The sequence below is a fragment of the Euleptes europaea genome, chromosome 18, assembly GCF_029931775.1.
Source record: "Euleptes europaea isolate rEulEur1 chromosome 18, rEulEur1.hap1, whole genome shotgun sequence".
Classification (NCBI taxonomy): domain Eukaryota; kingdom Metazoa; phylum Chordata; class Lepidosauria; order Squamata; family Sphaerodactylidae; genus Euleptes; species Euleptes europaea.
This window is the reverse complement of record NC_079329.1, coordinates 35822789-35834956: the sequence shown is the minus strand read 5'-3', so window position 1 is coordinate 35834956 and position 12168 is coordinate 35822789. Positions and strand designations below refer to the sequence as shown.

Sequence of the window (12168 nt, the reverse complement as noted above, 5' to 3'; positions counted from 1 at the left end):
GGGACTTCAATGCCATAGAGTCCAATTGCCAAAGCGGACATTTTCTCCAGATGAACTGATCTCTGTCGGCTGGAGATCAGTTGTAATAGTAGGAGATCTCCAGCTAGTACCTGGAGGTAAAGCAACCAAAATAAACACCTCTGTACTACTACCACAGGTAAGGAACTAAGTACAGGAAAGGCTGATGATATTCAATCAATCAATCACAAGTTTACAAAAACAAGGTGTATTAAGTGCAGTGAATGACTAGCCCCCTTGCTACTCTTCTATGAAGATTTGTTGCAGTTCATTGTTGGATTCTTGTACCTGTATGGGACTGTTTATACCAAATTCCCTCGCCGTTCTTCTATGAAGATTACTCATAGTGGAACTTTTGAGACTTGTACCCTTTAGGACTGTTAACATAGGATTGTATATAGTTTTGTGTGTTGTATGTCATTCACTGCACTTAATACACCTTGTTTTTTGTAAACTTGTGATTGATTGATTGAATATCATCAGCCTTTCCTGTACTTAGTACCTGGAGGTTGGCAACCCTACCCAGGTCCCACCTGGAGGCTCCCCTCCCAAACCCCGCCCTCCTCAGGCTCCACACACACACCCTTAAATCTCCAGGTATTTCCCACCCCGGAGCTGGCAACCCTACTAAGTAAGGGTACGAGGAAGGAGATGAAATGGAAAAACTGGGAGGGTGGGACTCAGCTTCCTCCTCGCTCAGACCCTGTGGCCCCAGAGCTCTGGGATGGGAAGAGTATAACTGTGCCCCCTTCCAGGTTTTCTAGTGTAGCCTGGTGCCTCTAGAAGTCTGACTGCCCCATAACCTGCCTCCAGGACTGATTGTGCTGAGTCAGCCCTTGCCTAAGAGTTTGAATAAGGCGACAGATGGCTCAGTTCATCCAGCCCTGTCCCACCAGTCTTCTTTGAGCAAGGTCCAGTTCCCAAATCTTGTACCTGGCGGATATATGGCAGGGATAGCTGGCTGGGGTGAAGGTGGGGATCCATAGGGTTGCCAACCTCCAGGAGGTGGCTGCAGATCTCCTAGGATGACAACTGATCTCCAGGTGACAGAGATCAGGTCACCTGGAGAAAATGGGCACTTTGGAATGTAGACTCTATACCTAGGGTTGCCAACCTCCAGGTACTATTATAACTGATCTCCAGCCAACAGAGATCAGTTCACCTGGAGAAAATGGCCGCCTTGTCAATAGGACCCTATGGCATTGAAGTCCCTCCCCTCCCCAAACCCTGCCCTCCTCAGGCTCTGCCCCAAAAACCTCCCACCAGTGGTGAAGAGTGACCTGGCAACCCTATCTATACCCCATTGAGGTGCCTCCCCTCCCTTCCCCAAATCCTGCCCTCCTCAGGCGACACCCCCAAAATCTCCAGGCATTTTCCAACCCAGAGCTGGCAACCCAACGGATCCAACCCATCAAACCCCCTCCCTTGATCTAAAAGATCTGCAAAGTCAAGGAAAGGCATTACCCTTCTAAAAAGGCCCTTGGATTGGTCATGTGTTCCATATCATATGTTCCAGCCCCCGGCCATGAAAACGAAATGGGTTCCAAGGCTAAGCCCTGCTGAACCCGAATTCAAAGGACACCCCGACCCAATCTCTGTCCAACCCAAATACAAATGAACGCACTTACATGAGAGCCGCCTTCTCGCTGTGACCCGGACCCCAGGGAGGAGTTGCTAAGGATGGGCGAATTGGAGGGGCTGCAGAGCTCTGGGAAGGGGTTCGGTATGGAGGGCAGAGACAAGGCCCGCGGCTCCTCTTCCTCCTCCTCCTTTGGTTTTCTAGGAGAAAAGAAGCACATTGGGAAAGTCATCATGGAGGAAGCGGGCGCTGCCAGCCTGGAAGGGGTTGGGGTGGAAATTCTAGGGTCAGCAGACAGGACATTTATGCTAGAGATTTAGGGTTGTGCATCCTCCACACTAAAAACAGTCAATATTCTGTGGCCAGGCAATCCCAATTCTGCATCTCCCCCCCCCCAAAAAAAAGAAATCCTACGATTTGAATAAATCACATAATTTTGCTTCATTTCTCTTATTTTGCATGACTTATTCTGGTTCTGCTAGTCGTGGGGGGAGGGGGACAAAGACCTAAGTGAAGAGCACCAAAGCCTCAGGCCTTTTATGCATGGCCGTTTCCCTCGCGGTCACCCCTCTGGCAACTTCGGGTCTCGGTTTGGATTATGCATGCCGTTTCCGACCGTCAGAGGTCGCCCCGCTCTCCCCCTGCCTTTCCCCTTTTACCCACATTTTCAGGGATCTGTTTTATCTTGAATTTGAAAACGCAGGCAAAATGTGGGGAAATGCAGGCGATCTCTGTCGGAAACGGCATGCATAATCCAAACCGAGACCCGAAGTTGTCGGAAGGGTGACGGTGAGGGAAACAGCCATGCATGAAAGACCTCGTCCCCAGCCATCAGAAATCTCATTCAGCTGACTCTCTGAGATTCCAGCAGGCATGGCCCACAGACTGAAAAGCATATCTTAGCAATCATAGAGTCCAAAAACTTGTTTGCCCTGCAATTTTATTTTGTTTTTAAAAGAGCTGCCAGTATTCAAGGCCTCCAGGGATTTCTGCCTGGTACTCCTAGATCACTGGTTCCCAACCAGGGGTCCGTGGACCCCCAGGGGTCCGCGAGAACTAAATTAAGGTCCGTGAAACAAAGTTATAAACCCATAATAAATTAATATTTTCAATTAAAAGTTCTCTATTATAAAAATATATATTCAAATATTATTCTAAGTTTAATGTTTAACTAACAGTTATGATTAAAGTTTATTTTCAAATTCTCTGAATTTTTATTTTGAACCTTGGGGTCCCTGCACCGAACAAAAAAGTCCTAGTGGTCCCTGGTCAAAAAAAGGTTGGGAACCACTGTCCTAGATAGATATTCAAGAGTCTTTGTGTGGGGGGGGGGAGGGTGTTTTCTCAAAAATAAATATATTCATGCTGAGAAAACTCACTTCTGCATGACATGAGCACTGGCTAGGGTTGCCGGGTACCCCCGGCCCCTGGCAGGGGTTGAGGGGCTAGGGTTGCCAACTCCAGGTTGGAGAGCTCCTGGAGATTTGGGGATGGAGCCTGGGGAGGACAAGGACCTCAGTGGGATATAATGCCCACTCCATAGCCCCCACTGTCTCCAGGGGAACTGAGTTCTGTGGTCTGGAGATGAGCTGTAATCCTGGGAGAGCCCCAGGTCCCCCCTGGAGGCTGGCATCCCTAGCACTGTCTCATGTTAAGCACTTTGGACAGATACAACCTTTAATCATGTCCCGGCTCTGCCTGGGAACTGAACCCATGTATCAGGGCTGAAACCTGATACAAACGAAGCCCCAATGTCAGAACTGTTTCCCATGTCCTTACCGGACAAAACAGATTGGATCCATAAAATGTTTGAACTAGCAGAAATGGCAAAATTGACTGAATTAGTAAATCAAAAAGATAATGATGAATTTCTTAAGGAGTGGGAGGCGTGGATTGTTTATTGCAAAAATGAATTTAATGTGCAAAATGTTAAAGGTTATAACTTAGACTAAGTTAATTTTCGTGTTTCTATTTTTCTTTTCTTTTTTATTAACTCCAGAAGATTTTATTATAAAGAATTAGAAAATAATTGCTAAGAGGATTACGAAGATAAGTCAGAGACAGAAGAAGGGAGGGGTGAAGTTAAAGTAAGAGAAGATGTTTGTTATATATATGTTAGTTTTAATTGAGAATTAGGAAAGATTGAAAGGCAGTGTTAATTGATTGTATCGAATATATGAAAAAACAATAAAAAAATTTTAAAAAAGAACTGTTTCCCATGTCTTCTTCTGAAGCAGAAGAGGCCTCCTCGTCCCCGGAGGCCATGGCTGGCAGGGTCCGTCCGGCTTGGCCCCATCTCCCCATACCTGTTGCTTTGGATGAGCAGGGGCTGAGAACGCTTGACGGTATCGGCCCCTGTCAGAAGGCTGGCCTGCTCGCCGATGGAGACGGGGCTGCCATTGGAAAGGGTCCTGAGACGATCGGATTCCGGGCCCTCCTCGTAAACGTTGTCCAAGGCGCTGTGGACGTTGTTTTGGAGAGTGCCCAGGTCCATGTCATTATCTGTGACGAAGAAGGAGAGAACGGGGAAGGTTATTTTCCCCCAACCGATGCTTCCCTCCCTTTCACGTACCCAATGGCCCATTCATTTCCCTCCAGTAGGAACGGTGCAAAATCAGAGTCTGTGTCTAGGGATGCCAGCCTCTAGGTGGGACCTGGGCATTCCCTGGAATTATTTAAAAACATTGCTTTGGCGGTAGCAGCACAAGGATCTACACTGCATGACGGAGGTAAGCTGCGTGCATGCAAAAAAATTTTTTAAACAATATGTTCAATTATATTGTTAAACAGAGCTCCTGCCTGAAATGCTGAAGAATTATTAGGAGATTTATGCATGATGTCACTCCCTAACCTTTGGCAGTTGGCGCCGCCTCCTGTGGCAGCCATTTTGGTTTTGCCCCAACAACTTCTTTTTATATATATATAAATTTTTATTGGTTTTTATAACATAACATAAAAACAAACAAACAAACAATACAAAATACAAAAGAGTATCTATATATCTTGATTTTTCATTATCACAACCGTTAATCAATATTCAAAAAGATACCCCTACCCCCTCCACCCACCAAAGAAAAAAGTGACCCCTTCACCCGACTTCCGAAGAAGGGTCTGAACAGTATTTATCATACTTGTTACACAAAAAGTACAGTATTATTAAAACTGATTTCTATTTCTCGTTAATTAATGGTGTAAAATCCATTTTTGCCAAATTATCCCAATATGAGGCGCCCCAACAACTTCTGTAAGAATTCCAAAGGCAATTGCAGGCTCAAAGAGATTGGGGACTCCTGCCTTAAAGGATAATCCAAAATAAAACCAACATTTTAAAAAAGAACCGCTGCAGAGGAGACTCTCAGGCGTTCCCACCCCCTGGGCCAAAGTTCGGCTGGCGCTGGCGTGTGCAGACTTTAACGGATTAAGTCCGTCATCCAGTTCAGATACTAAAAGCACAATTCAACAAAATCAATAACCATGTGGTTTGTAACAACTCCCATTTCTTGATCAAGGCCAATATTTTAGATTGTCTGGAATAATTAACCTCATGGGACCAAGCCCCACGAGGAAAGGCTGAGGGACTTGGGAATGCTCAGTCTGTGCGAGCCACATTCTCCACTCGTAAGGAACTGCCTCCTGCATGGCTTAGCAACACAGACAATATTTGGCGAACCCAAGACATTCAGCGTTGGCATTTTAGCCACCCATAACAAGGACCCTACTGATCGCCACAGTCACCGTATTGTAAGAATTTTGTCTTTGCTATGTGCATACAGCTCTGGAATGCATGAACAAATCTGGTGTTCTGCTCATGTGTACTGAAACTATACGCACATGGAAAATATATGTGGTACCACATTTTTAAAAAATGGTGACCACTAGGGATGCCAGCCTCCAAGTGAGAGAAAACAAACACTCAACTCTTTTGATTTATGAATATTTCCCTACTTGGTCCCCTGGAGGCAATTCTTATTCACCACAGGTGAATATATGAGTGGCTGTTTACAAGTTTGACATAAATAGGAAAAGAGATATCTTACAATACAATACAACACAATACAAATACCTTTAATGGCATAATATAGTTTTAAAATACAATTTTAAAATATAAAAAGTGAAATCGGGTTAAAAATTGGGATGTAGTTCATTCCTTTGTGTTATAGTCTGTCTTCTGACTGAGTTCCCATTGAGTAGCAGCTATCAGCAGGAATCTAGCCACGTTTCCGGTGATCTCAGGATCCTGATCTGCTAGTAGATTATGAAGCATTTTCTTTTTGTTTGGGGCAAAGTTTGGGGCAAAGTTCGAGACTGAGGGTTTTATGGGTTTTTCTCTTGCAGTGCCCTATAGGTGACAGTCCAGGAGAATGTGGGACAAGGAGTCAGGGCATCCTATGCCACATCTGCAGACCCTTTCAGCGTGAGGTATTTTCAGGAATCTGCCACATAGGGTTGCCGAGGGTAGTGTGTTAGTCCTGGCTTGCGTAAAAGCTTTCCTGAGCTTGGGATTGTCAAAATATTCCAAATAATTTAGGCTGACGTTTGATGGAATTCCAAAATGTTGGGGTGAGCAGATTGGCGGAATGGAGGGGAATTTGCTCTGGAGCTCATGATTGATTAATCTTTGTTTTATTAGATTTAAGATATAGCTCTCACTGGATAGAGATATAGAATCCAGGTCAATACCTAATTGGGCTATTTTCTTTTTAATCTTAAATCACCACTCGGGACGACCAGTTCAGCGGGTATCTTCCAACGAGAATCTTAGAAGAGTTGATTCTCCTGCGTGGTAATGGTAATTCTGCGTGGTAATTCTCCTGCGTGTGTAAAAGAGATATCTATGCAACAGTGGGGGCAATTATGGACAAGAACAATAAAATTGACTGCCAGCCAAAGTCTGAGAGAGAATTGGTACAAACAGTTCTATAGATGGTACATAACACCGATGGATGCTAAAAAAAAATGAACAAGAAAGTGGATAGCCATTGCTGGAAAAGCAAAGAAATAGAGGCGACATACTTTCACTCTTGGTGGTAATGTAAAAAGATCAAAAAGTTTTGAAGTTCATAGAGAGATGCAAAAAGTTTTGAAAACTAATTTCCTTCTAGACCCAAAAATTATGTTACTGGAAATTCTACCCCCAGACATAGAAAAAAAGTAAAGAAGAACTATTCAACTATATGATAACTGCAGCTAGAGTGGCAATAGCAACAAAACAGAAACAAGAAGAAGTAATGGAAATAGAAAGAGGGAGGAGAAAATGGCAGAATATGCGGTGATGGCAAAGCTGACACATTTACTGAGTCAAAGACCAATGGGAGAGCTGGAAAGAAAATGGAAATCTTATTACGATTATGTGAATATGTAGTTATCTTGGTTTTTTTTATAACAACTAAGTGTATGAATTTGAAAATATATACTTAGTATGCTAATCAATAAGCCAAATATCAGACAGCTAGTATAATAGGTAAGAATACACAGATAATAATTTCTTGGAGAAGTAATATTAAAAGTTTAATATAGATGTTAAAGGAAGTTAGGCACATTATAGTAAGAAGATATTTTATATTTTAATAGAAATTCAAACAGACAAATAATGAGTAACTTTAAGCGTCTAACAGAGAAACAAGATAGAATGTTGATTACATGGTACAAAAAAATTGTCTGTTTAGGACCAAGTAAGGTACATTTTGTAATATGTTATGTGTAATGTGTTACATAGTATGTATGTGGTGTAGGGCAGAGATTACCTGAGGAGATTGTAGGGATGCCAGCCTCCAGGTGGGGCCTGGGGATTCCCCGGAATTACAGCTCATCTCCAGACTACAGAGATCTGTTCCCCTGGAGAAAAGGGCTGCTTTGGAGGGTGGACTCTATGGCAGGGGTGTCAAATATACGGCCCCTTGAGAGCTCTTATCCGGCCCATGAGCCAGCTGAGGCAGCCACCCCCCATCCCACTCTTGACTTGGGCTGGCGAGGCATGGCCCGGCCCCACCATGTGACATTTATGTCATATCCGGCCCTTGTAACAAATGAGTTTGACATCCCTGCCCAATGCATTGTACCCCACTGAGGTCCCTGTCCTCCCCAAGCTCCAACCCCAAATCTCCAGGAGTTTCCCAACCTGGATCTGGCAACCCTCCCCTCCCCCAGTGGCCAGGAGGGATCTGGCAACCCTAGTGACCACACATATCAGGAGGATCACATGTGATGAGCGCTCCCACCATGCATGGTTGGAGTGCCAAAATTTAATGTTCTGAAAAGGACTAAAGGCTCTTCCAGCCTCTTAAAGATTATCAGATTAATTGCAGCAATCAACTTTCTTAGGCAAGAATGTGTCCATGCTAAGACTCTCAGCTCATTAAAGAAATCAGATTTAATGAATCATGTTATTACAGGGGCAAAATTTGAAGAAAAGTATCCTTCCTTTGTTTTGAGATGATGATGTTATTGGCGGTCCCACCCTAGCAGAGGCTGTTCCTATTGTGTGAGAGGGGAGGAGGGATACTATACCTCTTAAGGAAGAGCCTGCCACGCATTTTGCACGAAACATAATTTCAAAAGTCTGCTGCATCAATCAAGCGATCTTATTCAAGGAATGTCACCGATCAGACCACTAAATAGCTCTGGGGATTATTTTGCAAAAGGGGATTTGAAACAGTAACTGAAAACAGATACCCTACAGGAGCTGGTCAACTGAAATAAATGCATAAGAATGTAAGAAAGGCCATGCTGGATCAGATCAAGGTCCATCAAGTCCAGCAGTCTCTTCACACAGTGGCCAACCAGGTGCCTCTAGGAAGCCCACAAACAAGACGACTGCAGCAGCATTGTCCTACCTTGTGTTCCAAAGCATCTAATATAATAGACATGCTCATCCTGGAGAGAACAGGTATGCATTATGACAAGTATCCATTTTTACTAATAGCCATGAATACCCCTCTCCTCCATGAACATGTCCACTCCCCTCTTCAAGCCTTCCAAGTTGGCAGCTATCACCACATCCTGGGGCAGGGAGTTCCACAATTTAACCATGCAGTTCAGTTGCATGAAGCTGCCTTCTCTGAAGGAGTCAGACTTTTGGTCTATCAGCAGCACTCTTGTCTATTCTGACTGGCAGCAATTCTCCAGGGCAAAGGACTTTCACATCACCAACTACCTGACCTTTTAATGGGAGATACTGGGAACTGAACCTGGGACTTTCTGAATGCAGAACAGATGCCAGGTGTGTCGTCCCCCCCCCCCCCCGGCCACCGGCAGGGTATGGGGGGCGGGGAGTAGGGTTGCCAGATCCAGGTTGGGAAACTCCTGGAGATTTGAGGGTGGAGCCTGGGGAGGAGAGGGACCTCAGTGGGGTTCAATGCCATAGAGCCCTCCCATTTTCTCCAGGGATGTAATGCTGGGGGGGTCCCCGGGTCCCACCTGGAGGCTAGTAATCAAAGTTATGGCTAGTGCTGAACAAAATAGACGTACTACAAAGAACAGCACTACTAACCGAACATGTAATCAATTGGCCAATCTTGACCTACTAGTCCTCTTTTGGGTTTTTTTTTGCTGCCATTGTGCTGTCATCATGGCATCCTATGTTTTATTGGTGTACTGTTTGTAACAGAAAAAGCCTTGTATTTATTCATTGAAAATTATTGGTGAATATGATAATAGCAATATTGCACAATATTATTATATAAACTTCATATTGACTATTGTATGATCACATGCTCAGTTAGGGAAACCAACCAAAGTGCTGTTTTTTTGTAGTACGCCCACTTGGAGGCTGGCATCCCTAGATGCTCTTCCACTGAGCAGGAAGGGAGCTGGGGGAAGGAGCATCCAGGGCAGGAGGGGAGGGAGGGAGGGTTGTGCCATGCGTGTGCTGGAGCCAGGCCTTGCTTTTTCCATTCAGATCGTAATCCAGTGGGCAAACGGGTGGCTCATTGTCCCATTTCCACCCTGTCACCAGCTTCCAGTGTGAGTCTAGGGTTGCCAGGTCCCTCTTCGCCACCAGTGGGAGGTTTTTGGGGTGGAGCCTGACGAGGGCGCGGTTTGGGAGGGGAGGGACTCCAATGGCCAAAGCAGCCATTTTCTCCAGGTGAACTGAACTCTATCGGCTGGAGATCTGTTGTAGTGGCAGGAGATCTCCAGCTAGTACCTGGAGGTTGGCAACCCTAAGTGTGACTCAGGCTTGGGCTTTCCAATGTTCAGCCATTTTCTCCAGGTGAACTGAACTCTATCGGCTGGAGATCTGTTGTGGTAGCAGGAGATCTCCAACTAGTACCTGGAGGTTGGCAACCCTAAGTGTGACTCAGGCTTGGGCTTTCCAATGTTCAGCGATTAAAAAAACTGTCAGTAGGGTTTCTTGTACACATACACCCCTCCGCCTGCCCTTCTGCATTCATTGAGCTGCCTGTTGTTTTTGTTACAAGAACTAGGGGAGGTGACTCATGATTTCTCTCTGGGTCACAGCTACCACGAAGCCACAGGTCACCAAGCAGTTTCAGTGGTTTGTGAAAAGGAACTATCAGAAAGTCACCCTTCAAATATGCCCCAGAGGGCACAAGGTAACCACAGTGTCTGCCTGCCCTGCTCGACTATCTTTGTGAAAGTGAGTCAAAGGATCATATATATTCTGTGCTATTTGAAGAAAATCAAAATTATGAGCCAAGGAATTATGCAAACTATAATATCAAAATCCAACAACGCTCACTTAATTCATACTACTTTCCTCAACCATAAAGACTAGAAACTTAGTTGGCTAGATTCAATCCCAAATTCAGCCCTTGCAGAATCAAGGAATACCCAGAGCCTTGCAAGTAAGCTAACAAAAGTAACAGGTCCTACTAGGTGGCACGAGGCATTTGTGACACCATTCACAGCCTGAAACAAAGAGAAAACAAACACTCATCTCTTTTGATTTATGAACATTTTCTTTCTTGGTCACCTGGAGGCAATTCTTACTCACCAGAGGTGAATATATGAATGGCTGTTTACAAGCTTGACATAAATAGCCCCCCTGGCCCAAACAAGGGCACAGATTACCTGAGGAGATTGTAGGGATGCCAGCCTCCAGGTGGGACCTGGGGATCCCCTGGAATTACAGCTCATCCCCAGAATACAGACATCAGCTCCCTTGGAGAATATAAATGTTTTGGAGGGTGGACTCTATTGCATTGTATCCCACGGAGGTCCTTGTCCTCTCCCCCCCACCCAAATCTCCAGGCATTTCCCAACCTGGATTTGGCAACCCTAGTGGACTCCTCTTTCCCTTATCTCTGCAGGGACAGCTTCCAGTTAATTCCTTGGGGGCTGGCTGAGACAACGTCATGTGAGATCCCCTCTATACAGGAGCGCGCATGCCCTTCACCAGGATGCCATCCAGGGAAGATCATGTGCAGAGAGGACATCCTGATATCTTGTCCTGGAGAATGTAGACAAGCTGGAATGTGTCCAGAGGAGGGAAACAAAGATGGTGAGGGGTCTGGAGATCAAGTCCTATGAGGAAAGGTTGAAGGAGCTGGGTATGTTTAGCCTGAAGAGGAGAAGACTGAGAGGTGATATGATAACCATCTTCAAGTACTTGAAGGGCTGTCATATAGAGGAGGGTGCCGGGTTGTTTTCTGTTGCCCCAGAAGGTCGGACCAGAACCAACGGGTTAAAATTAAAAGAGTTTCCGTCTAGACATTGTCAAGTTGGCTATTTTCTCCAGGGGAACTGATCTCTATCAGCTGGAGATCAGTTGTAATAGCAGGAGATCCCCAGCTACTACCTGGAGGTTGGCAACCCTAGCCTTTCTCCAGCCCATCTAGGGCTAGTTTTCTATTTATTTATTTATTAGATTTTTATCCCACCCTTTCCCAACCACCAGAAAGCGGCTGATATTTTTTTATTATTGTTGTTATTGTTGTTCTCTTAATCCTCCTCCCCATTTTATAGATGCCAAGATGGCCTTTGCAGACAATTATTACAACCAGCCAGGCATGACTCCCCAATCCACTGGACCGGTTTCAGCCAGCTTATCAGAAAAATCACCCGCCTGCCTCTTTTATAGGAGATGTCAACTCCCTTGTCAACAGTGAACAAATGGGTCGGATGAATGGCAAACGAACAAACATGCACCTGACACCAAAACAGCCCCTTTCTGCCGCACTGATCTCCTGGCATCAGCCGGTCCCTTGCCTGGAGGAAACAGAAGCCGGTCCTGACTTACTCTCCTGCACACTTCCTCGCTCGATCCAAACAAAGCCATGAGTCACAGCATGGGCTGGTGACTCGGCTCCGACGCTCCACCCTTCCTACTGGCCCAAGCACGTTCTGAGTCTTGCATGCCTTCACCCTTCTGTCTCCGCAAACTCCTACGGCTCTTTCCCCCTTCCTGCTCAGAGGGCTGTGGGGAAAGCAGGGCAAGTTTGACTCGCTTGCCTTGCCTCTGGGGCAGAGGCTGCCAGTATGCCCAGACCTGGTGCCTCTGACCGGCCAAAGCAAGAGACACTGGCATGATTCACCTGTCTCAGGAGACACCTGCTCCACCTACCAAACAGCTTAACCAGCCGCTGAAATGTAAGAACATAAGAAAGGACATG

At 45.5% G+C, this 12168-nt stretch overlaps 1 protein-coding gene across 1 annotated transcript in view; it reads right to left on the bottom strand.

Moving 5' to 3' along the window:
* The window catches only part of GRB7 (growth factor receptor bound protein 7), a 91238-nt gene that overhangs the window by 46522 nt on the left and 32548 nt on the right, over positions 1-12168 (bottom strand). Inside the window, exons 2-3 of the mRNA XM_056863050.1 lie at positions 3904-4099; positions 1647-1797 (exon numbers count right to left, since the gene is read on the bottom strand). Coding sequence (XP_056719028.1) covers positions 1647-1797; positions 3904-4091 — 339 coding nt within the window. The 5' untranslated portion in view covers positions 4092-4099. The remainder of the gene's footprint in view (positions 1-1646; positions 1798-3903; positions 4100-12168) is intronic.